General features: G+C 63.0%; 1 protein-coding gene across 1 annotated transcript in view; it reads right to left on the reverse strand.

Annotated features, from left to right (window-relative positions):
• The window catches only part of CROCC2 (ciliary rootlet coiled-coil, rootletin family member 2), a 33,710-nt gene continuing 17,203 nt past the window's right edge, over positions 9,162 to 25,668 (reverse strand). Inside the window, 6 exon segments of the mRNA XM_018039945.1 lie at positions 9,162 to 12,149; positions 12,932 to 13,084; positions 14,046 to 14,205; positions 15,463 to 15,680; positions 18,850 to 18,993; positions 22,010 to 22,102. Coding sequence (XP_017895434.1) covers positions 11,688 to 12,149; positions 12,932 to 13,084; positions 14,046 to 14,205; positions 15,463 to 15,680; positions 18,850 to 18,993; positions 22,010 to 22,102 — 1,230 coding nt within the window. The 3' untranslated portion in view covers positions 9,162 to 11,687.

The raw sequence follows: 25,668 nt of genomic DNA on the forward strand, positions 1-25,668 counted from the left end.
GGAACTCATTAGCTGCTCCTCCCCTCCCCCCGGGCTCCAGGGCTGCTGCCCAAGGCAGTGCCATCTGGGCCCCCCGGCCCCCCCAGGCCCCCCACCCTGAGTGGCCACGGAGCCCTCGACTTCCCCAGCTCAGCACAGGGTCCTGCTGACTGGGCCCAGCCGGCCAACCCTCCTCTCAGGAGGGCAAGAGGCCTTGTGTGGACAGGCTGGCCACTGGCTTTCAGTGACCATCCCGATCTGCTGGCCCCTGAGCCTCCGTCCCGACCCCAATTCTGTCCCCAGGGTCCTTGCCTCCCACTGCCACCCCACTGACCTGGCCACTTCCCTCCGGAATGCCCTCTCATCCCTGAGCCCACCTCAGCTGGACAGCGTGCCCCAGGTGGTGCCCTGCCGGCGCGGCCTCGCTGTCCTGCCTTGGGGCTTGAGGGTCGGTCTGCTCCGGAGCCCACCCTCCTCATCACCAGCGGGGGTACAGGCAGTCATCAGCCCCTGCGGGGACCCCGCTGCCCCGGTTCTGCTCACAGGCACCCTATCCTGCCCTGCTGTGGCGGCGGCCTCTGCCTCTCCTCTCGACCTGGGCCAGCCCTCCTCATTCCGTGTTCCTATTCACACGGCCCCCACCCCATCTTTGTCCTTCCAAGTCCGAGAGCCCCTGGCACGGCCAGCTTCTCACTCATCCCAGCGGCCACGGCTACGTGCTGATACGGCCAAGCCTGGCCTCTGTGTGCCTGGGTCCTTCTGCCCTTGGCCCAGGATACCCAGACAAGCCCCACCCCACCGTGGAACTGGTCTGTGCAGGACCCCGCGGGGCAAGTGACCCCTGACAAGCTCAGGAATCCACCGGCCCCTGCGAAGTCCAGGGGTTGAGCCATGTACCACTGGACCCTGTGCCCCCGTCTGAGAGGCCCTTGCTGGACACCATCACCTGTACCTTCATGAGGGACAAACCCTCCCTTCTCTGCCCAGGGCCAGCGCAGACCCGGTCATCTGTGCCCACACTTCCGGGCACCAGGGCGGCAGGACACACCCTCCAGGGGACTCGGGTTCCGGGGGTGGGCGGCCGCATGCTAGGACCACACAGCTCCAGGCAGCACTGGCTCACACGGCAGGAACCACGTGGGATGGGAGGTGATTGCCATGACTGGGAGCTTCCCCGGGGACAGCAAAGGTAGGGCTGGGGTCACACTGCGGAGGGGCAGGGAGGTCCACGGGGGGCCTGCCAGCCCTGGGCTGACGCTGAGCTTGGCGGCAGGGGGACAGGCCCGGGTCAGGCGGAGGCCCCACTCGCAGGTTGAGACAGAGAAGCCCCTCCAAGCCTGTGCCTCCCCTGACCCAGCCCCTGCACGCCTCATTCCCTGTTTCTCCACCCCCACCTCTCCAGAGACCACCCCCTCCACCCCCTGATTCCCCGCGGCCTCGCCCGGCGCACCCCGAGCTCCCCCTGCAGGCGGGCCGTCCGGGGCGCAGCGCGGCCGCCCCTCCCGCAGGACGCGCCTCTCCGCGCCGCGCGCCGCGCGCTCCCTGCTGCCGGGCCCAGCGCCTGATCCGAGCGCGGGCGGCGCGTGGACCAGGCGCTCCGGCCTGAGGCTGGGCCCCTGGCCCGGCTCATGACCCTCGCTGAAGGCGCATGTCCACTGTCCACCCGCTGTCCTCGTCGGGGCACCCGCTGTCCTCGTCGGGGCACCCGCAGTGGAGTAGCCAACCTCAGGCCCCAACTCCCCGCGCGCCCCTCCCGCCTGGGTTTCCCCCGCTGGGGGCTGGATGCCTGACGCCAGCCCCTAGCGTCTCCCTGGATGTCCCACTACACACCGAGGGACTAATTCCGAAGGAAGGCAGGACCGTGCCCCCCGGGGCCCACCCCCTGCCGCAGGGGCTCGCGAGTGCCCTTAGGCTTGCGGCCCTTGCGCTCCAGGCGGGCCAGCGGCTCCTCCAGAGGCCTGCCCCCCACCCCCGCCGGGGCCCTGGCTGCGCCCCCAGCTCCCATCCAGGCCCAGCCGCAGCGTCTGGCAGCTCCTGGGGGAGGCAGACTCAGGCGGTCCTGGGGGCACAGCCCAGGTATGCTCCAGAGGACGCAGCACCGGGCGTCTGCCTGGATCATGTGCAGGGCCGGCGTGTAAAGAAGCAAGAACTGTCGAGTACAGTGGGCACCCCTCACAGTTTTAGAAGCAGGGCTTGTTGGCCTGGTGCGGGCAAAGGCACCTCCCCACTGTGGTCAGAGCGGCCTCGGAAGACAAGCCTGTCGTCCCTGCCTCGCTCCTGGCCCTTGGAATAAAGACCCTGATAGTCCTCGGAAGCTCGCACGGCCTGTGGGGCTCGGCCCCATGCCCACCACATGCAGCCTGCTTCCTCTGGGCTTGCTGCAGTGCTCCCGGGACGCTGGGGCTTCCTCCTCAGCCCGAGCCTGTTGCTGCCCACTGCCTTCCTAGCCTGACAGCCCAGCGCCACGAGCCTGCCGGCCCCCCACCCCGCTTGGAGCCTCGGTGAGAGGCGAAGGCGCCCTGTGTCTGCGGCTGGAGCCGGCACAGTGGGCCTGGGCCTCTGGGAATGCATGTTGTCCTATTGTGGGCGGCTGAGTGGGAAAGCAGAGGTGAGGGGGCAAGGGAGGCGAACTGGGGTCCCCGAGATTGTCCTCAGGGAGCCTGCGGTGGCTCGGGCTGGGAGGGGGCAGCAAATGGACTTTCGAGCAGAGGGAAGAGGAGACACAGCCCCGGGAGGCTCGGCGAGCTGGCGCAGCTCGGGAGGGACGGGGGGCCCTTGTGCGGGATGCTCCAGAGGCCGGAGAATCAGGCCCCAAAGGACCCTCTGGACGGGACCAGGGTGCTGGTGGTCTCTGTGTGTGAGGCGGCAGGGTTGGGGTGCTGAGGTCTGGGGACAGGAGGCGGGCAGCCCTTCCAGAAGCCTGGCTGGGGGAGGGGAGATGGGACAGCGGTGAGGGGAGGGGTGTGGGTTGTGGGGGGCACAGAGCCAGAGAGGGGACCTGAAGACAGGGGTCCCGATGATCCATCAGGCTCAGCCCTCGGGCTACAGGCTCAGGCAGCACACGCGTGGCTCACAGGGAGCGGGGTGCCGAAGGGGCTGTCACAGCCTCTCCCAGGCAGTTTTCCCTGGATGCAGGAGGAGGACGGGCTCGGGGAGGGCAGGGCCGTGACCGGGGTCCTGTCCCAGGCTGGGTGAGGAAGGGGCAGGCGGAGTGACCCTGTGTCGGTGTTTGGGGTTCTGACTGTTCAGTACTTTAACCTAAGGAAGGAGTGCAACGCTTGCACCTAAAATTGAAGTCTCAGCCTTCTTTGTAATTTTGGAAATGACAGTTTTCTGTTTGTATACATTTTCCAGTGGAAAAGCAGAAGTTTCCCTCAAATATGGCTTAACCATTTCACAGGCTTTTAAGGAGGCCCAGGCGCTCCTGTGGAGCATCGCGCTACTCTCGTGCTGATGCGGCTTGTACGGGACTCTGTAACTGGAATGATCGCAGCAGGAACGGCGTGGCCGCCCTTCATGAACATCACCCTGTGCCCCACTGGGTCGGTCTCCTCCTTGGGTGCCTTTGGTTCTGAGCCCTGATCCTGAGACAGGTGGGGGCTGGCCGAGCCGGCGTCACCAGCCCACAGCGCTCAGAGTGGGGTGCAGCTGCAGGTGGGCACACCGCCCAGCCCTCCTGCCCAGGCTTGATGTCTGCTCCGGCAGCTCCTGGGTTTGAGGAAGGGGCTGGGGCTCCTTGTGCACCCTTGGACCAGCGCCCAGCCTGGGTTTCCCTTCTGTGAACGGGCGTGATGAGATCTCACGGGGTTCCTGCCGGGACCAAGAGAAGGATGGGAGAGCTGTGGGGACCCCTCATATGAGGGCTGCCGGAGCGTGGGGGTCACAGAGGCAGGAATGCCTCAGTCACCAGCGCTGCAGGCGGGGATGCCGCTCATCACCCGGCCTGTTTCACAGGAGCAGAGCCCAGCCCGTCCCTCTGAGCTCTTGGACTTAGGGCCTCAACCTTCTCATCCACTGGTGACTTGGACAGGTCCGTTCATCGGCTGGCCAGTGGCCGGTGTGGGTGGGCATGGGCGGCAGGTACCCTCTTGCAGGTGGCCCTTTGCTCCTCTTGCAGGCGGCCCTTTGCGCCTGGTCCTGCCCTCTGGGAGCCCGGAGCCCTCTGGCCAGTCCTGGGACAGAACCGTCACTGGGAAGTGCTCATGTGTAAGGGGCAGAGCCCTTCTGTTTACACAGTGGGCCTCAGCGGCCCCGACCGGAGGCCCGCTCTGCGGTAGGTTCCTGGCAGCTGGAAGCTTCCAGCTCTGCCCTGCTCGCCTCTTCGCCCGCCCTCACGCCAACCTCTGCCACTTTCACCGCACGACTGTTACAGTCAGTTTTCTTATTCTCTTTCAAAATCCCTTGGAAAATCTCAAACTCCTCTTCTCTGTAAACTGCTATCGACTTGTCCAGTTTCCCTCCAGATGTACCACAAACAAGTAGAGAAACTGAACCAAGAAACAACAACCAAAATCAACAACCAAGACGGCAGGTGCGCGCGCAAAGGGTCGCCTGCGAGAGGGGCAAAGGGCCGCCTGCGAGAGGGGCAAAGGGCCGCCTGCAAGCCGGCTGAAAGCTCTGACCGCCCAGAGCCACTGGCTCCCAGTAAGACAAGTGACAGAAAGAGACACAAGCTTTGATTATTCTTCCATTAATAAATGACCTTTGAATGAAAGAAGAAATAAAGACAGAAACTCCTAGAAAACTGGTTAAAAAAAAAGGGAGGGGGGTAGAATTCATATTGAAAAGCATGATGAAGGAAAGTGTGCTAATATTGAAAAATTTGCTATTGAAAGAATAAGCCTAAACATAAATACATCACTTATATAATCAGAGAGATCAGAAATGTTACAACAACAAAAAGGATGGTATTAGGGATAAAAATGGAAACGAATGAACTAGACAAAAAGGAGAAAAGAGATAAAAGTTAATTCTTTGAAAAGGCCAATAAAACAGACAAACTGTTGGCAAGTTAAAGAGAAACAGAAATCTCTTAACATAACTACCAGTCCATCCTAAAGGAGATCGACTCTGAGTGTTCACTGGAGGGACTGATGCTGAAGTTAAAGCTCCAGTGCTCTGGCCACCTGATGTGAAGAGCTGACTCATTTGAAAAGACCCTGATGCTGGGAAAGATTGAAGGTGGGAGGAGAAGGGGGCGACAGAGGATGAGATGGTTGGATGGCATCACCAACGCGATGGACATGGGTGTGAGCAAGCTCCAGGAGATGGTGATGGACGGGGAGGCCTGCCATGTTGCAGGCTATGGGTTCGCAAAGAGTCAGGCACGCCTTAGTGAATGAGCAGCGGCAACAACACATGTAAATAATGGTTAAATATGAGAGTGGCTCCCTGGTGTTGCATTAAAAACCATGAGATGAGTGATTTCCAAATGTCAAAAGCTGACCCCAGAAGAGATGGAAAACGGAAACAGACCAGTGGGGGAAAGTTGGGAGAGGGGATTCAGATGGTTATCTGAGAGGACAGGCACGGCAGGGAGCTTGCAGGCCAGCTCAACGCGACCTTTCAAGAAAGCTTAGCGCTGAGGCTGTTTAGACTCTTGCAGGTGATAGAAAGAGATGGGAAGCTCATCAGTTCATTTTATGAAAATAGAATACATGTAACACATTAAAGAACCTGGGGAAGTATGGCACCCTAAAGGAACACAGACATTCCTGATCAAACGCTAGGAATCCACTCCAGCCACAGCGTGGGCCAGCGCCTCCGGCCCGGGAGGCCGAGCCGCTCCCCGCTTTGCTTCTAGAACCTGGATGGAAGCCTGATTCAGGCCCTGGAGGCGAGCTCTCTGTGGAAGAGCGGAGGGTGTGGAGGGCGTGTGGCAAGCTGGTGGACGTGGCATGCCTGGGTGCCAGGAGGCCGCAGTTAGCCCTCTGAGCCATTGAGGCCGTGACCTGGCTCTGGGCCAAGGACAGCCTCGGGCGGCCTCTCCCAGTGGGCGGGCGCCAGGACCCCCGCCGTGCCTCCCGCTGGCTGGGCCACCAGCGGCCTACGGGCCCCCCCGGGGGCCTGTGTTCGCGCGTGTCCTAACCTCAGGGCTCGGGTCTACGTTGTTGATCTATTGAATTCCCAGGGTAGCCCTGGAAACGGCGGAGAGCGGGGGGTGGTTTGTTCTCAAACAAGAATCTTACTGTTTGCATAGCACAGCCTACCATTTAATTAGAAAAATATGTTTTTAATTAACTTTCTCTTGACAAACACATTGGCTTATGTGAAACAGGGGAAAAATCCAGTCCGTGAAAGTGAAAGATGTTGTAAACGGCAGGGCTCGCTCTAGCTCATGCTGGCAGCCTGGCCACCTGGCCTGGACGCGCTGTGCGCAGCGGAGTGTGTGGCCGTGAGTCCTGAGTGCCCAGGGAAACCCTGCAGCTCAGGTTCCCTGGGAGTCGGGCGCCGGGGGCCTCTGCTGACTTAGGGGCACCTGAAACCCCTCCCCGATGCCCACCGAAATGGCCAGCGGGTCACAGAAACTGGGAAACTTTCCTCAGAGCTGGAGACAGGGACTTTGAGGGTTCCCGAACGATGGAGAGCAGAGGAAGCCAACTGGCCTAAAAATAGGAGAATCGATAATTGCCAGGATTCTTAGAAAAATTGGACATAATTTGGATAGATTTTAGCACACACGCTCTGCTAAACACTTGGCCAAACAGAAAAATGAATGTGGGCAGAGAGATGTAAACAACACCCCAAAGATGCTGTCAGCACCCGAGGGGGGCCCATGTAGGACCCCCATGTAGGACCCCCATGTAGGACCCCCATGTGGAAACCCATGTAGGGACCTCAGAAGTCAGGCTGAAAGGGGTGCAGGGGGTGGGGGTTGGCCTCCAGGGACCAAGGTCATAGGGGTTGAGTCACCAGGAAGGGCCCCAGCTGTGCTCGGAGGTCAGGCCTCACTTTCTGTATTCCTGGAACAGAAAAGTTCTGGGGGACTTAGCAACGTCTCTGGTGCCACTCCCCCACACCTCCTCATGTCTCCACATCTCCCCACGACTCTCTCCCCTCCCCATGGCCCCTATATCTCCCCGCCTCTCCCCGTGGCTCCCCCACACCTCCGCATGGTGGTCTCATGTCTCCCCACGGCCCCCGTGGATCCCCTTGGAATCTGGCTCTCTGCCTTTCCTTTGAGCCTGAAATGTCTGGGCAGAGACACTTGAAGCCCCTGATGGGTTCCTCTGTACCCCAGCTTGGAACAAGACCAGACCTCCTTCTTGAAAGAAGGAAAAAGAACTAGCAAGTAAGTTGCTGTCAACTATGGTTCAGGAGAGCAGCCAGTTCCCAGCGTTTGATCTGAGGGTCTTGAATTGAAAAGTGATAAATGCGAATCTTGTCAGAAGACGGTGACTGACTTTCTCAAGAAGGTGAGACCAGAGCTGGAGCCAGAGAGTGAACCATCCTCTGTGAAAACATGAGGGCTTGCCCAGGGCCGTGGGGAGGAAGGGAAAGCAGCCAGGGCGGCTGAGCTCTCTCAGACCCTGAGTCCCCAAGCTTGGTGGGAGCCGTGACAGGAAGGTGAAGTTCAAGGTCAGCAAGGAGGGCGGGGCCCAGAGCGGAGGGGCGGGGGCCCAGAGCGGAGGGCGGGGCCAGAGCGGAGGGCGGGGCCCAGAGCGGAGGGCGGGGCCCAGAGCGGAGGGCGGGGCCCAGAGCGGAGGGCGGGGCCCAGAGCGGAGGGCGGGGCCCAGAGCGGAGGGCGGGGCCCAGAGCGGAGGGCGGGGCCCAGAGCGGAGGGCGGGGCCCAGAGCGGAGGGCGGGGCCCAGAGCGGAGGGCGGGGCCAGAGCGGAGGGCCCAGAGCGGAGGGCGGGGCCCAGAGCGGAGGGCGGGGCCCAGAGCGGAGGGCGGGCTGCAGCGAGGTTTCAGTGGGAACCGCCCAGAGCAGAGCAGGCTCTCTAAGCCCAGAGGCGCAGGTGTGCACCCGGGGCCCAGCCAAGGGGTCCCTGAGCTCAGGAGACGCGCACATTCTCTTCACGCTTAACTCTGAACAGCAGGGAAAGTGCTTCAGTTACAGGGCCGCCCTGCCCCAGAGGCGACCAGGAAGGGGAGGAGCTGTGATGCCAAGTGCAGACGCTGGAGGGAAGGGGGGCGGGGAAACACACACACACACGGCCCCCCAGCAAAAGGACAGAAAGGGGGTGTTACAGCAGTGAGCGTCCTGTCAGCGATGGAAGGAAAGCAGAGTGCAGTCAGCACACAGCTTTAATTTCTTCAAGGGGTGGGAACACGGGAACACCTGACCTGCCTCCCGAGAAACTGCAGGCGGAGAAGCAACAGTCAGAACTGGACATGAACAACAGATGGGTTCCAAATCGGGGAAGGAGCACGTCAGGGCTGTACACTGTCACCCTGCTTGTTGAACTTCTATGCAGAGTACATCATGAGAAACGCTGGGCTGGAAGAAGCACAAGCTGGAATCAAGATTGCCCGGATAAACATCAATAACCTCAGATATGCAGATGACACCACCCTTATGGCAGAAATTGAGGAAGAACTAAAGAGCCTCTTGATGAAAGTGAAAGGGGAGAGTGAAAAACTTGCCTTAAGATTCAATATTCAAAAAACGAAGATTGTGACATCTGGTCCCATCAGTTCATGGCAAATAGATGGGAAACAATGGAAACAGCGAGAAACTTTATTTTTGGGGGCTCCAAAATCACTGCAGATGGTGACTGCAGCCATGAAATTAAAAGACACTTGTTCCTTGGAAGAAAAGCTATGACCAAGCTAAAGAGTATATTAAAAAGCAGAGACATTACTTTGCCAACAAAGGTCCATCTAGTCAAAGCTATGGTTTTTCCAGTGGTCATGTATGGGTGTGAGAGTTGGACTATAAAGAAAGCTGAGTGCTGAAGAACCGATGCTTTTGAACTGTGATGTTGGAGAAGACTCTTGAGAGTCCCTTGGACTGCAAGGAGATCCAACCAGTCCATTCTAAAGGAGATCAACCCTGGGATTTCTTTGGAAGGACTGATGCTGAAGCTGAAACTCCAGTACTTTGGCCACTTCATGCGAAGAGTTGACTCTTTGGAAAAGACCCTGATGCTGGGAGGGATTGGGGGCAGGAGGAGAAGGGGACGACCGAGGATGAGATCGCTGGATGGCATCACAGATTCGATGGACATGAGTCTCAGTGAACTCCGGGAGTTGGTGATGGACAGGGAGGCCTGGCGTGCTGCAGTCCACAGGGTGGCAAAGAGTCAGACACGACTGAGCGACTGAGGGGAACTGAAGGGAGGCTGACGAAGTGATGGCCAAATACACACAGAGTCAAGTGCAGAGTCCAAGGTCGGGGTGGTGGGGTGGGGCGGCACTGCCAGCACTGAGCAGGGTAGATTCAAGGCAAGTAGCGCGGGGCAGGGCACAGGAGCTTGCAGGTCACGTTAGACAGAGGGCGTCACAGAAACCAGAAATTAAAGACTGTGAGAAATAAGAGGAGACACCGCCTCCCAGTAACTGTAGTGGGAAAAGCCGACACGTGATTCTTAGCTCTGATAAACTCAGGAGACAGAATGGCGATGCAGTACGTGAAAGGTGCATTTGTGAGGTTAATTTAATAGAGACATTTCGAAAACTGTAACCTGCAAACAGGAAATTGCTTCTAAATGTGCATGGAGCAGACACACGTGAACATGTATGTGAGACGGAACACAGCCTGGGCCCCTCCCCTGCTCTCTCAGCCCCTCCCCCAGTGCCTGGGCACCTCACGAGCTCCCAGCCAGGACCTGGTCCCACGGCGGGTAAACCTGGCCCCTGACCCCGCACACTTGGAGAGCGCCTAGGCTGGCCCGGTGTCACCCCTCCCTGCCCTGAAAGCACAGATCTGGGCGGGTGCGGTCTGTCCTGCCCCTGCCCCTTGCTCGCTGTGCCGTGGGGGCCAAGCTGCTCCCTGCTCAGGACTCAGGTTCCCCAGTCTGTAAAGTAAGGGCTGGACTACCTCAAAGATGCTCTGCCCGGGTCAGCCCTGAGGAGTCAGCTCCTCGGGGCCCAGTGTGCCTGGGAGCCATCTGCTTCAGCCAGCTCAGCGGCCTCTGACCACGGGCAGCTGAAACCTCTCCTTCCTCAGCAGCCCCCTCGGCCTCCCCGTCCCCCCACTGCCCTGGGGTGTGGGTGTTCCCCACCGGCAGCCTCCACCTCTCGTGGCCCGCCGCATGTGCTGGGCGCCCTGCCTGCAGCCTCGGGAGCGCCTCCTCCTGCAGAGCCCGCAGGGCCTGTGCACTGCTCAGCTTGTCCTCCACCTGGTGCCAGCCTCGGGGGCAAGCGGGACCACTCACCTGGCTCCCAGGTTCGGGGGGCACCTGCACGGCCCGGGAGACTGAGGCCCCGTGGGTCTAGGTGGCCGACACCCAGCTGGTGGAGAGGCCTCCGTCTGATCGTCCCCTGCTCTACTTGTCCTGCCTGGAAGCTCAAGGTCTCTAGAGGAGGTGACCCTTTCCCACCCAGCCTTCTCTACTTCTGGCTTTGCCCCTGGAAGCCTCTCCCTCGGACGCGGTGCCAGGCCCTGGTCTGCCTCCTGAGCAGACCCAGTGTGGAGGGGGTACAGAAATGAGGTGGGGTGACCAGCAGGGCAGCGGCCCTCTCTCTGAGGGGGTGACGCAGGGCAGGGACCTAGCGGGGGAAGGGCCACGTGACCGCAGACGGGCTGGGCACTGTGGCGGGGAGGCCCTGGAGGTCTCTGGACTAGACTCTCTTGGGATGCGGAAGCACACCTGAGAAAGACCACCGGCTGCCAAGTGCAGAATGCCCTCGGTGGGTGTGTGCGCTGAGGGCTGGCCCCGGGGCCCAAGCCTGGCATTTCCCAGGACGACCCGCGCCATGGTGCCCGGGGCAGGGCGGGGGCTGGAGCTCCCCTTCTCCGCCACGGCCAGCGCCCTCTGCAGCTGCTCCATGCGGCTGAGGGCCCAGGTGGGCTCGCTCTTGGCCTCGCCCCTCCAGGCGCTCAGGAACCCCGTCTGGGAGTGCCAGACGTCCTGGGGGGGGACCGAGGTTGGGGGCAGCCCGTGGGTGGGCGGACAGTCCATGTGCCCCGCTGGTGGCTGGCGGTGGGCAGCTCAGGGCTGCTAGGGGCAGGGCTCACGGGGGTCCTCAGGGCAGCAGGGTGGGGGTTTAGTCCCCAGAGGGCAGGTCACCGGAGCACTCTGGGGTGACCTGGCCAGCCCCTGGGATGGGTCCTCGGAGGATGGACCCTGCTGCTGGCCGAGCACAGAGGCAGCCGGACAAGGGGGAAGCTGGGCTTCCAGTGGCTTGAGTGTTTAGTGATATTTCTCCCACCGGGTCCCGCCAGGGTCTCAGCAGAGCCAGGGGGGGACAGACAGAAGGCCCGAAGCCAGAGTGAGAGGCTCCTCCCCGTCCCCCCCTCGGCTCGCCGGCGTGTCCTAGCCACTCCCCTTACCCCTCCCGCTGGGCATCCCTCAGCTTCTGGGTCAGGTCCCTCCGGGCGCCCCTCATGGAGGCCCGGGCCCCTCTGCCCTGTGGTCTCCAGGGCCGGGCGAGGGCCACCGGAGCGGCGAGCGGGACCGGCCCTCTGAGCCTGAGGACAGAGGGGACCACTGGGCCCTGGTGGGGGCGCGGTGGGGCGCAGTCAGGGGGCTGTGGGGGCGCGCTGGGGTGTGCTGGGGGCGTGGTGGGGGGGCGGACACAGACGCACAAGTGCCCCGCCCCCTCACACTGCTGGCCCCACTCTCGGGGAGCGAGGGATTGGGGGAGAGCCGCGAGGGGGCTGGGGCGCCCCGGGCGGGTGACGGGGTGGGCGCGGAGGGCACTGACCTCTGGTGGGGGGGCCGGCCGGCTCAGGAGAGGCCGCGGGGCTCCGTCCGTGGAACCCCACGCCAGGGTGGAGCGTGGGCCACAGCTGGCCCCGCTGGCCCTCTGCCTCCCGCCAGGCGCCCTTGGCCCGGGCCAGCTCCTGTTCGAGGCCACGGGCCCAGTGGCAGGCCCCGTCCAGGCGAACCTGGAGGCTGTCGGCCGTGCCGTTGGCCTGCTGCAGCTTCTGGGCGACGCCACGCAGCTCGGCCCAGAGGGCCCGCTCAGACCCCCGGCTCTCGCAGAGCTGCCGCTCCAGGTCCTTCTCCCGGGTCTCGGCCCGGGCCTCCACCTCTGCCAGCATCCGCCGCAGCCTCCGGACCTGTGGGACGAGTGTGGGGGCTCCAGACTCTCCAAGACTCCCCAGGCATCTCGGCCTCACCCCCTCCTTGGGGTGTCACAGCTGGGGGACCCTGGACTTGCCTCCCAATGCATGTCTGGCAGCGGGGACCCCTGAGCCCAGGTGGGGAGAGCACCCCAGGACCACCGAGCAGGTCCCGGCAGGCAGCAGAGAGCCTGGCTGGCAGCCACATGACCCTCGCCAGAGAGGGCAATGGCCAAAGGCCGTCCGCTCCGGGGCCTGTGTGGGGCCAGCCCCAGGCCAGTCTGCCATGGCTCACCCGCTGTCGTCCTGAGTCCACGGCCCCCGCCATGGGCTTCCAAAGGGGTAAAGGGGACCAGCGGAATGCCGTCCTGTCAGCACACGCAGGCCAGAGGCCAGGCCACCCCTCCTCCCGCTCACTTCACTCCCACCCCTCCAGACCCCTGCCCCCGACCAGGACCTGTGCCCACGGACCTCCTGCTGGGCCACCGTCCTCTCCCTCTTCTCGGTGGTGCAGCCCCTGGGCGGACGGGCCCTCCCTGACCCAACCGCGCCTCTGCAGCATCCGCCCTGTCCCTCCCGATGCGGATACCCTGTCTGCTGCCGCAGACCCTGCCCACGGCCTGAGCTGCGCTCCAGCCCCCAGGGCGTCCCTCTGCAGTCGGTGAGGGGCCTGAGCAAATGGGGAATAAATGCAGCCGCCCCACCCCTCGGGAGGTGCCCAGGCCCCCGCGCACGGTCCCGCTCCGGCCAGACGGAATCCCCGGGTGCTGGGCGCCCACCTCCCTCTGCGCGTCCTCGCGGGCGGCCTCCGCCTCAGCCACCAGCGTCTGCAGCGCCAGGGCCTCCTGCCGGCTCGGCTCCTGGGCGCCCCGGGTCTGCAGCCGCACCAGCTCCTGGCTCTTTCTCTGGTTCTCTACCTCCAGCGTCGTCACCTGGACGTGGAGGGGCCACTGTGACGGGGCCACCTGGGCCCCTGTGCCAGAAGGGGCTGGGGTAGTTGGCGAGCTGTGCTGACCCCCGCCCCTGCTCATATGTTCTGGGGAGAGGCCCCCCCTCTCAGGCAGCAGACGGAATGGGGGGGGGGATCAGTCATGCCCCACTCAGCGCTGCGGTCTGTTCTGCGCCCCTGGGAGAGCAGGCCCTAGGAGCTGACCGCTTTAGCCACTCCCCAGCCTCTGCTGGTGCCTCCCATCTTGGGGCTGGAACCCTGAGGAGCCCAGGGACGTGAATGATGCCTGGTGTACAGGCCACATGAGCAAGGAGTGTGCTTGTGCCTGGCCCTACAGTAGGCGTTTCACCAACCGCCGTGTCTGCAGAAAGCTGGAAAAAGTGTGTGCGTGCGCGTGGCAGGCCTCTCACACGAGGGGGGCTCTAGGACCCCCCTGGGGTGAGCTTGAGACCAAGGTCGTCGTGTCAGTGGCCGCGGCCTCAGAAGCCAAGGGTGGCGAATGAAGTGGTGCCCATCTGTTCACCCTGAGCTCGGAGGCGGCATGATGGGAGTAGCCCAGGCCACCCGGGGGTGTGGGCATCGCCTGGCTGAAACCCCACAGCCAGCCTCAGGCACCGGGTGTGGGGAAGGTGCGTCGGGAGAACCCCACCGTCTGTCCCCCTGCCCCGTGTGGCCGGATCTCCTCAGTGTGGTCCTTGCGGAGCAGAGCTGTGCTGACCCCTGGCTGGATTCCTGGCTCCCAGGCTCCATGGGCGTCAGGGAGATTGTTTTAAGCCAGGGACTTTGGGGCGTGCCCTTGTGTCTCGCTGGCAGGCCCAACCTGGGCCCCGTGGGTGTGAGCAGCGCACTGCAGCTGCGGCTCCCAGCCTGGAGACAGTGCCCTGGGGGCCTGGAGGCAGGAATGGGGCTGCTTCTGGGGCGGGGATCCAGGGCGGCACCCTCACCTGTCTGCGTAGCTCCTGGAGCTGCCGCTGGGTGTCCACGGCCGCCCGCTCCGCCTCCCGCAGGCCTGCCCGCAGCTCGCTGGCCTGCTTCTGGGCCGCTGCCCAGGCCTCCTCCAGGACCAGGACCTTCTGCTCCCTCTCCTCCGTGGAGCGCTTGAAGCTGAGAGGAGGGGTGTGGGCGGGCTCAGGCTGGGGAGCGCGGGGGGCTCCGGTACCCCCAGGGGACCATCCTGGAGACCAGCAGGCCACCATCTCCCCACCGGCGATCCTAGCCTCCCGAAGCCCAGCCTCCGAGGGCATGCGCTGTCTGGGTCAGACTCTGCGATGGCCAGGGCGCTCGCCATGGCCGTGTCTCAGCCCCCTCCCTGGGTCTCAGACCCCCCTCAGGTCTCAGCTCCCCCCACCCAGGTCTCATCCCCCCAGGTCTCAGCCCCCTTCTCTGATCTTAGTCCCCCTTCCCCAGGTCTCACCCCCGCCCCGGGTCTCAGCCTCCCTCCCCAGGTTACACCTTCTCCTCGGGTCTCACCCCCCTCCCCAGGTCTCAGCATCCCCTCCCCGGGTCTCAGCACCCCCCTTCCTGGGTCTCAGCTTCCCCCCTCCCCAGGTCTCAGCCCCCCACCCTGGGTCTCACCCCCCATCCCCGGGCCTTAGATCCCCTCCCCAGGTTACACCCCCTCCCAGGGTCTCAGCACCCCACTTCCTGGGTCTCAGCATCCCCTCCCCGGGTCTCAGCCCCCCTCTCCAGGTCTCAGCATCCCCTCCCCGGGTCTCAGCACCCCCCTTCCCAGGTCTCAGCCCCCCTCCCCGGGTTACACCCTCTCCCTGGGTCTCACCCCCCTCTCCAGGTCTCAGCATCCCCTCCCCGGGTCTCAGCACCCCCCTTCCCAGGTCTCAGCACCCCCTCCCGGGTCTCAGCCCTCCTCCCTGGGTCTCAGCCCCCTCCCTGGGTCTCAGCCCCCTCCCTGGATCTCAGCCCCCCTCCCCAGGTTACACCCCCTCCTCAGGTCTCAGCCCTCCTCCCCTGGTCTCAGCCACCCCTCTCCCCAGGTCTCAGGCCCCTCCCCATTGCCCCTCTGAGGCTCCCCGTGAAGGCTGGAGCACTCGAAGGCCGTCCTGCCCCTGGGAGGCCTCCTTCGCTCCCCAGCCCTTGGCCGTCTCCTTCTGGCCGCTCAGGGCCTGTCTCGCCTACTGGACGGAACTTCTTGAGGATGCAGACGGGCCCGGGACGTCCCAGCCTCCCCATCCCAGGCCTGCACTGCAGACTGTCTGGGTGGGCAGCTGGCACTGCAGGCCTGCCTGGTGGGCCCTCCGCACCATCGTCGGGCCCCGCCCTATAGGATACCCTGTGTCCCACCGCCCTGCCCCTGGGGCCTAACCAGGCTGGGCTGGCGGGAGCTGCTCCTGGGCGCCGCCCTACCTGGCCTTCTCCTGCTCAGCCCGGCGGAGGGCGGCCCGCAGCTCAGTGTTGGAATCCCGCAGCGCGTCCTTCTCGCGGGCTGCGTCGGCCAGCGCCCTGCGAGCGTCCCGAGCCTCCCCTTGCAGGCCCTCCTGGGTCTCCTCGCTGCCTTGCAGCTCCCGGCGCAGCGCGGCCAGCGCCTCGCGGGCCTCGTCCAGCTGTGCCCGCAGCGTCTCGGCCTGAGGGGGAGCGGGTGGCTCTAGGGGTGGTGGAGGGCCACGGGCTGGGCTCTGGCCTCAGCAGTGTCCCTGGCCTCGGGTCCTCCAGCCTTGAAGAAGCAGGAGGCCTGGCTTTGCCCGGCCCACTGAAGCTGCAGGGCAGCTCCTGGGGGCCCATCCCAGACCCCAGCAGGGAACACCCTGACCCCTTCTGATCCTGGAGCGCCACTGGGCGCCCTCCCCGCACGCCTGGGACGTGGTCACTGGCCAGCAGGGCCTGTGAGGGGCATAGCTCTGCCCACCATCTGCATTGTCCCCACCTGCTGTCCCTCAGGCCCACTCTTGTCCTTCAGTGAGGATGTTGGGCCCTGGCCTGCCCACCTCGGTGTGGACAGACGTCTCATGCCGCAGACTCTGGAACCCTGCCCCTGTCTGTGGCCTCAGATCCCACCTGGTGAAGGGGAAGTGGAGAGACAGGGCGTGGAGAGACGGGGCCATGGAGAGATGGTGGAGTGGGAGACATGGGGAGTGGAGGGACAGGTCAGTGGAGGGATGGGGCGTGGGGAGGGCCATCTCCAGGCAGGCTCCCTGACGGTTCTCCGGCTGCAGCAGAGCCGCCAGGGCCAGGCTGTCGCTGTCACAGGAGCAGGGGTCGGGGCGGGCCCCGGCATGGAGGGGCAGACCCCAGGGCAGGCTGTGGAGCAAGTGGGGGCCTCAGGCTGCTCTGGGCCTCCATGTGCTGAGCAAGTTGGGAGACGGGGCGGGTGTGTCCTCGTCCCCTGCCAGACCTGTGCTGGCCCCGGAGAAGGGCACTCGCCACACCGGAACTGGGCTCTGTCACCCCACAACTGGGGCCTCCTCACCCACAGCTTCCAGGCAGGGCCTGGGGAGTCAGTGGTTTTGTGAGTCTGAGAGCTCAGCTGAACTGCAGGTGGGGGTCAGTGGTCCAAACTGCCCTGGGACACAGGTTGCCTGCAGACCCTGGGCTCAGCCTCTGCTGGGGGGCTCTGGAGGGGAGTGCAGACCCCGGGAAGGGGCAGAACATCCTGGAAGCAGGGACTATGGGGTGGGGGCTCGCCGAGGCTTGGCCAGGACCTCGGGTCTCCCCTCTGACCAGAGAACCCTGGAGAAGGCATGTCCCCCCATCCCTGCAGGAAGAGATGGAGGAAGCCTCCAGGGGAGCCACACAAACTGAGTGGTGTCCGGCGCTGGCTTGCTAGAAGCGAGCCCCACTCTGTGGCTGCTGCAGTGGGGCACTCTCCGGGTCTCTGGCCCGCTGGCTCCCGCGTCCGCCCACGGTTCTTGTTGTTCTGTTTTTGGGAAGGGCCGCTCTCCGCTCCCCTCCCGCCCCCCACATGTGGGAGCCACAACCGTGAGCAGTGTTTTCCGCCGAGCTCAGCAGAAATCCACCCTGAAGGTCAAGGACCAGCGAGAGGGCCTATCCATCATAAAAAGCTGTTTTCATTTCCCAGGGCTGAGGAGATGAAAACAAGCAAAACAAACGCGGGGGACCCCCCTCCCCCCGCCTCGTGAGAACAACCATCCCTTTTACAGGAATTTTACAGCCAAATCGCTTAATGTGATTATAATAATTATTTCTTTACTAGAAATTGTATAAACAGCCTCTTTTGAAATCTCCTGCAGGGAGGTGACCCGAGGGCTCTGCATGGAGGCGGGAAAGCAGGGCAGAGGCTGTGAGGGCCCCGGGCCTGCGTGTAAGCACACGTGCGTGTGTGCACGTAGCATGTGCAAGCATGTGGTGTGTGCACCCACACACATCTATGTGCAGACATGTGTGCTCGTGTTCACCCACATGCATGCTCATATTCACCCACATGTGTGATGCACGTGCACGTGAAAGTGCATGGAGTCCCGTGTGCTGCCCATATGTGTTTGCATGTGTGAATGCATGTGTGTGTGCGCTCACTGTGTTCCTCTGCATGGGAGTGTGGTCTTTACATGCATGGAGGTGTCTGCACTGCATATGAGCTGGGTGGTGGGTGCATGCACAGACACACACACACACATGCATGCACACACACACGCACACACACATGCACACACACATGCATGCACACACACCCCCACATGCACGCACACACATGCACACACCCACATATGCACACACACATGCACACACGCACACACACCCACACATGCACACACACATGCACACACACCCACCCACACATGCACGCACACACACCCACACATGCACACACACCCACACATGCATGCAGACACATGTGTACACGCACACACACGTGTGGACCTCAGGCAGGGCTGCCCGAGGCCTGGATGTCCCTCCAGTTAAAAGGCTGTGAAATGTTGTGGTTTCCATGGTGACTCTGGGCCAGCCTGGCGCCTGGGAGGGCTCTCTGGGCTCCCTCTCTCTGCCATTGTTCCCCTTGCCCCCCTTACCTACTTCAGCCTCCCCATCACCCCAGCCCCTTCCTGGGGCCCCTCTCCTTTCTGGGGGCGGCGATCGAGGAACCCAAACTTCCCACGAGGCCGTGCTCGCCCCCTTTACCCCCAGCACGGATGTGCCCAGCCTCTCTGGCTCCTCCCCCTGTTGCCCACTGTGTTAAAGCCTCCTTCTGCTTCCCCGTGTGGTCGCTGACCAGGCCTGACTTCGAAATCTGTTGAAAAGAGACCTTTCTCTTTGGGGCCAAAGTAAACATGCTGTCATGTTAAATCACGCTCTCTTCCTCTGGCGGCCCCGCTCGGGGTGCCGGGGGCGGGCCCAGCCCCTCTCCTCGCTCGCTCGCTGCGCCCCTGCCAGCCTTGGCACCCGGCCCGGGAGTGCATGAGGTCGCGGGCCCCGCGGTCCCTCCCCACCCCGTGCCCTCCTGCCCTCCCCCCTCCAGGCGTCCCCGGGCCTGTCAGAGCCCCTTCGTCAACACCTCCCGGATCTGCCTGCTGAACCCGCTCACCCGCCCGCTCGCCTGCCTGGGGCCTCTCCTTGCCGGGCCCCCCAAGGACACCTCACCCGGCTCCTGGAGCCTGTAGCTGGCCTCAGGGGCTTGGTGGGGTGGCGCACGGCTGCCCCCAAGCACACCTCTAACCCCGACCCTGGGGCTGTGTCCGGGGTGGCCAGCGCCCCTCGCCCAGGGTCTCTCCACTGCTGGTTGGACGTGGCCCCTGGCTGGGGTCCCTGGTGCCCGTGGGAGCCCCCCGTGCTGCCCCTCACCTCTCTCCCTGCGCTGCTCCGCTGGGCTGCCAGCTCCTGGAGCGTCTCGCGCAGGGCCCTGGCCTCCGTCTGGTGGGCAGAGATGGCGTCCTCAAACTGGGCCTGCAGGGCCTTCAGCTCTGCGGCCACGGCACTGACGGTGGCCTGAGGGGCGCAGCAAGCGGCGTGGGTTCAAGGGGCCGCCCCAGGTGGGGGCAGCGGGCAGTCCGCTCGGGCTCCCACACACGGTCCTGGGCCAGCTGGACAGCTCACTCAGGTGCTGCGAGGCAGGCTTGCCGCTCTGGCTGACCCGGTGCTGGGTCCTGAGGGGTCACAGTGGTGAAGGGCGCGGGGGCGCAGGGGGTGGGCAGAGGCCCCATGTGGATCCCATGGAAGAGCTGACCGCTCCGAACTTCCAAGCAGGCCGTGGCATGGGGGACGCCCAGGGTCTACCCGGCTCTCAGTGCGTAAGCACCCTCGACACACCTGGGAAGGGTTGGGGACTCTGCCTGCAGCCCTTAAGCAGGGTTGTCCTGGTTCAGACCCCGTGGCCAGGCCCCGAGCTCGGACACCCTTTGGGAAGGGCCCGGCTTGGCCTGACTCCGCTCTCCCGGGGTCCCAGCCCGAGGTGCTCCCTCTGCTGAGCAAGAGCGCCCCGCTGCTTGAAGCCCCTACTGTCATGCATGGGACGCCGCCTGCTCGCCCTGAGCCCAGGCCCAGCCCAGCCTCCCCCGTCTGGGGCCCTGCTGCCGCCACCACTGGGGCTCGGGGGGTGACCCCTAGGACCCCTGGGTCCACAGGCCGCTCTGGCGGGGGGCGCTCCACCAGGCCGTGCCCCCGCTCTCGGGGAAGGAGCCCTGCCGGTGCCCCCTGCACCCTGGTTGCCCCTCTGCCATGAGAAGTGCACCTTGGACGGTCAGGGCTGGCTGTGCCCCCAGGGTGGCCCCAGGGAGGCTGCAGCGAGCACTCGGCGTTGCCCGGTGGGGAGGGTGGCCCCTGCGGTGCTGGGCCGCAGGGCCTGGCCGGGAGCCTCTCCACGAGCGGGACCTGCTCACAGGTCACCAACAACTGGTGTCCCCTGGCTGCCTCTTCCTCCCACCCTTCCCCTCCAGTGGATTTTAATTTCCAGGCCGAGGTGGCGAAACAACCTTTTATGAGCTCCCAGAAGAGTTGGGTTGGCAGGCGCCCCCACCCCGGTCAGCTCGAGGGAAGGCTTCCGGGGAACCCTGCCAGCCGGGGATTCAGCTCCTGGGTCTTGGGGGTCTTTCCTGGCCCCCTGACCACAGGGTGGGCTGAAGGAGCAGCTGGGCAGAGGTCAGGGAAACAAGCCCCCAACCCCAGGGGGCTTCTACAGCCCTCCCAGCTGTGCCCACGGAAGGGCCATCTGGCTTCGGGGGTGGGACCGAGCAGGGCGGGGGCTCCCGGGAGAGACGCTCTTGGGCAAGACTTTCCCGGGTGCCAGGAGCTGCTCTGCTCAGTGACCCGGGGATCCGGGTCCCACGTCAGGCAGCAGGGGGTGAAGAAACACCCTGGCAGCCAACTCTTGATTGCAACACTCCTCCTCCCAGCCCAGTGCCCCTCTCCCCTCCACCCAGCAGGCCCCCTGCACGCACACCTCCCAGCCTAGCGCCCGTCCCCCGCCCAGCGCCCCTCCCCCACCCAGCGCCCCTCCCCCACCCAATACCCCTCCCCCATACAGTGCCCCTCCCCCGCCAAGTGCCACTCCCTGCCCATTGCCCCCGCCCATTGCCCCTCCCCCACCCAGTGCCCCGCCCATTGCCCCTCCCCCACCCAGTGCCCCCACCAATTGCCCCTCCCCCATCCAGTGCCCCCTCCCAGTGCCCCTCCCCCATCCAGTGCCGCCCCCCGCCCCCGCTCAGTGCCCCTCCCCCCATTGTCTGGTGGGTTGGCAAAAACTGCATGGCCTCCCCAGGTTCTGTCTTCCGGGCTGCCAGCCCTCAGTCAGGAGGCATGTCCGCTCGGCCTCTTGTGGGCAGGCCCGGAGCACAGCCCTGCCCGTAGGGTTAGCTCTGGGCTTGACCCTGCAGTCCACGGGCCATCCACTCACTCATTTCCGGATTCGCTGAGTCGCTCACCAACAGAGGAGCATCTAACCCTGTGCCCCTGGGGCTGGGGACACACTGGGCACCAGTGGGGAAGGCAGGTGGCCAGGCCGGGAGGACAGAGGCAGGAGGCAGCGGGGACAGGGTGCTGGCCCGGCTGCACCAAGTGAGTGCCTTGAGGGGAGCGTGACCAGCCTTGATCCCTGCAGGGGTTCTGTCCCCCACCCTCGCCCTGAGCCATCATCCCCTCCCCTCCTTTCTGCTCCCCGCCAGCCCCCCGTGGTCCTGCCTGACCACACCAGCTGCCCCGAGCCCTTCCCTGGGTCCTGCCACCCTGCTCTGACCCCTCATCCAGAGCAGCTCTGGTGTCTGCGGCACCCACACTCCATAAATGGGCCCGCGGGCTGGGGGCATAGGGCCCAGGGGCCCACCCCACTCCCCTTGGTTGCTGTTGCCTGCCCCACCCCCAGAGGTGGACTCCTGAGGAGGACTTGGGGCCCCGGGTGGCCAGCTGGATGCCCGCAGTGGCCTCCATGCCCTGTGGGCCTCCGTCTGCTGGCCCAGGCGTGCGGCTGCCTGCTGGGGTCTCCTGGCCCCTTGGATGCCCCCTCCCGCCCTGCTTGGAATTCTCTGCTGGGTCTTTTCTGGGCAGTCTCTGCCTCAGGTCCAATGCGGCCTCCCCAGCTGCGCTTCTCCTCTGGGAGGGGACTCTCCAGAGAGTCAGCCGAGGCCTCTGAGCCTCTGGCAGCCGTGCCTCAGCACGCCAGGGGGGCTGGTGGCACAGACCTGGGCTCTGTCCCCGCTCTTGCTGGTGTCAGGCCCTCCCCTCTGCGGCTTCTGCAAGGGCGTGGGGCCTGCCCATCCTCCCCCCCCCGGTCCACCCTGGACTCCCCACCCCATCCCGCTCCATCACCTTTTTGTGCCATGGAGACACTGTCCCCCCGAGCAGAGAGCCTGAGTCATCTGGGGGAAACTGAGGTTCAGGTGGTGGGGGTGGGGTGGAGGGGAGACCCCCCCCCGGGACCAGGCAGGGAGCAGGTGCCTCTGGGGTCCGCTGCACCTGCCGGGCCATGTGGGCGGCCAGGCCAGGCGTTCAGCTCTGGCCCGGAGGGGCTCACCTCAGCTTGCTCCTGCTGGCCCTGGGCCTCCCGCCGTACCAGCTGCAGCTCCCCCCGCAGCCGGCTCAGCTCCGCGTCTCGTAGAAGCAGGGCCTGTGTGACAGGTGGGGTGCTCCTGAGCAGGCTGGGGGCTCTGACGGGGGGCTCAGCGGGGTGCTGAGAGCTATGGTCCCAACACCAGGACAATGGGCTCTAGGAGCAGGGAGCCCCTCGGAGGCAGCTGAGTCCCGAGGGGCGGGTCCCGCCTGGGTCCCCCTTGTTCTTGCCCAGGGTGCCCCCCCTCCACCGCACCTGCCCAGTACCTGCTCTTCCCCAGTGTAGGTCAGGGGGCTTGATGGACCACCTCCTCCCTGGAGCCCCCCACCCACCCCAAGCACAGAGCAGGAACCACGGGCAGGTCTTCACCTGCCCAGACGCTCTGCGTCGCTGAGGGTGAGGGGTGTGCAAGGGCCCCCCGGGGGTGCCGCGTCGCACCCATTGGCCCCAGGGTGGAAGGGCCCTGCTCTGTCGCCAGGCTGGGGGGGCTCGGCATGACCCGCAGTCAGTCACAGACATGCTTCCCCACACGCCAGACCCATCGGGACCCCCGAGAGTCCTGTCACAGTGCGGTGACCCACATGTAGGCGTTTACTTATCTTCCGGTCACTCAACAGTGTGCGCTTCAGGATGGCACGGGAGGGCAGCCTGAGGTGTGTGTGTATGAGCGTGGGTGGGATGCCCTGCTCTCGGGGTCTCCAGTGATTATTTCTAGCATTACTGATAAGAGCCGCAGAACTCCCACCAAAGGGAGGCCAGCAGAAGGAAGGGAGGGGTCCCTGTGCCCCCCGGAGTGTCATCAGCTGTGGAAAAGGTCCATCTGGTGGGAGGGGGTCTGGGGGAGAACGGATGCATGTATGTGTATGACTGGGTCCCTGTGCTATTCACTGGAACTACAACACCGATAATCGGCTACATCCCAATACTAAGTGCTTTTGGTGTTAAAAAAAAAGACCACGTGGCTCTGAGCTCAGTGTGGAAGGACCCATCTTGTTGGTGATCCCGCGAAGAGAAAGGCCAGGGGTGCTGCCTGTGCTGCAGAAGTGGGCACAGCAGTGTCGGCGCCCACCTGCTGGTTGGCGCACAGCTGGGGGAGCCTGATAACCCCCGAGTGTCTCCAGCGAGGGGCGTCCATTTTGGACCCACCCTGAGACCACACCTGAGCTTGCGATCGGGGAGGCTCCTGCCCAGTTCGGAGAGGAGGCTGATCACACCCACGCAAGGCAACCCCAACAGAACCCTGAACTTGTGGGTTTAAACATCCTGATTTGCCAGCAGGTGACCTGCCCTGACTGCGGAGAGATGGCCCTTCCCTGGGTCTCTGCACCAGACTCGTCCTGACCTATGTCCTTTACAGCAAAACGTAACTGCGAGAGTCGTGCTTCCCGGATTTCTGTGGGCCACTCGGGGGCAGCAGAAGCTTAGGGGTTTGCCCAGAGTCTCACACCATCCCTGCATGTTTGTAGGATGTCTCCAGGTCCTCCTTGCCCCCACCCCTGAAATGCCGCCACCCTGCAAATGCTTGCTTCCTCCCTCCCCGGATGCAGGAGAGCGGAACACTGGAGGACACGGGCCTTGGTGCCCAGCAGGCGCATGGAGCCAGTCCGGGCAAGTTATTCACCGTCTGCGAGTCTGCTTCCCACCAGTCGAGGGGGCCCTGACACAGGGGTCCCTCTCGGTGTTGTGAGGACGCAGCCAGCAATGCAGGAGAGCCTGGCAGCGAACCTCGGGTCCTCCTGCCCCCGGAGCTCTTCCATTGCGGTCCGTAGCCTCTACCAACATCCGAGAGTCCTGTCACAGTGCGACGAGCCACGTGTAGGCGCTTCCTCGTCTATTCCACCCACTCAGCAGTGCGCGCTTCAGGCTGGCACAGAATACTGGAAGAGCCTGGTCTCAGCGGGCAGCTTTCACATGCCCAGTGTCTGTTTAGAGGCTGGTTGGATGAACACACTGACGGATGACTGGCTGGCTGATCAGACAGATTGAAGGCTAACCAGATGCACGGATGGACAGCGGATGTGGATGGGCAGCTGAGTGTGCGGACAGAGGGAAGGGTCTGCAAGTGGCTGATGGATGAGTGGTCAAGCGAGTGAGTGCCTGGGTGGCTGAATGAGCGGATGGATAGTCCAGACAGTCATGCGTGTGGATAGCTGGATGGGCATTTAAGCAAACTTATGGACAGATTCATGGTCAAGTGTGTGGGTGGACAATGGGGCATGTTAACAGATGGCCAGACATGTGGGTAGGCGGCTGGCTGTGTGAGTAAAGGATGAGCATTCAAGTGGATAGATGGGTGAGGGACAAGTGGATGGGGACAGTGCAACAGTGCGTGCACAAGTGTGCAAATGTTACTGCTGTTCAGTCACTAAGTCGTGTCCGACTCCTTGCAGCCCCACGAGCTGTAGCCCGCCAGGCTTCCCTGTCGTTCACTGTCTCCTGGACTTTGCTCAACTCATGTCCATCAGTCAGTAATGCCATCTAACCATCTCATCCTCTGTTGCCCTCTTCTGCCCCTGCCTTCAACCTTTCCCATCATCAGGGTCTTTTCCAATGAGTTGGCTCTTCGCATCAGGTGGCCAAAGTGCTGGAACTTCAGCTTCAGCATCAGTCCTTCCAGTGAATATTCAGGGTTGATTTCTTTAAGATGGACTGGTTGGATCCCCTTGTAGTCCAAGGGATTCTCAAGAGTCTTCTCCAGAACCACAGTTCAAAAGCATCAGTTTTTTGGCACTCAGCCTTCCTTATGGCCCAACTCTCACATCCGAGCTTGACCGCTGGAAAAAACATAGCTTTGACTGGATGGACTTTTGCTGCCAAAGTGATGTCTCTGCTTTTTAATATGCTGTCTAGGTTGGTCATAACTTCTTCCAAGAAGGAAGCGTCTTTGAATTTCATGGCTGCAGTCACATCTGCAGTGACTTTGGAGCCCAAGAAAATAAAGTCTGACACTGTTTCCAGTTTTTCTCCATCTATTTGCCATGAAGTGATGGGACCGGATGCTATGATCTTCGTCTTTTGAATATTGAGCTTTACGCCAGCTTCTTCATGCTCCTCTTTCACCTGTATCAAGAGGCTCTTTAGTTCCTCTTCGCTTTCTGCCATAAGGGTGGTGTCATCTGCATATCTGAGGTTATTGATATTTCTCCTGGCAATCTTGATTCCAGCTTGTGCTTCATCCATTTCTCATGATGTACTCTGCATATACATTAAATAAGCAAGGTGACAATATACAGCCTTGACGTACCCCTTTCTCAATTTTGACCCAGGCTGTTGTTCCATGTCCGGTTTGAACTGTTGCTTCTTGACCTGCATACAGGTTTCTCAGGAGGCAGGTAAGGTGGTCTGGTATTCCCATCTTTTGAAGAATTTTCTGCAGTGGTCGTGATCCACAGTCAAAGGCTTTAGCAAAGTCAATGGAGCAGAAGTAGATGTTTTTCTGGAACTCTGTTGCTTTTTTCTAAGATCCAACGAATGTTGGAAATTTGATCTCTGTTTCCTCTACCTTTTCTAAATCCAGCTTGTACACCTGCAAGTTCTTGGTTCACGTACTATTAAAGCCTGGCTTGAAGGATTTTGAGCATTACCTTGAGACAATGTGAAATGAGTGCAATTGTGAGGTAGTT

Source organism: Capra hircus, chromosome 3 (assembly GCF_001704415.2).
Source record: "Capra hircus breed San Clemente chromosome 3, ASM170441v1, whole genome shotgun sequence".
Taxonomy (NCBI): domain Eukaryota; kingdom Metazoa; phylum Chordata; class Mammalia; order Artiodactyla; family Bovidae; genus Capra; species Capra hircus.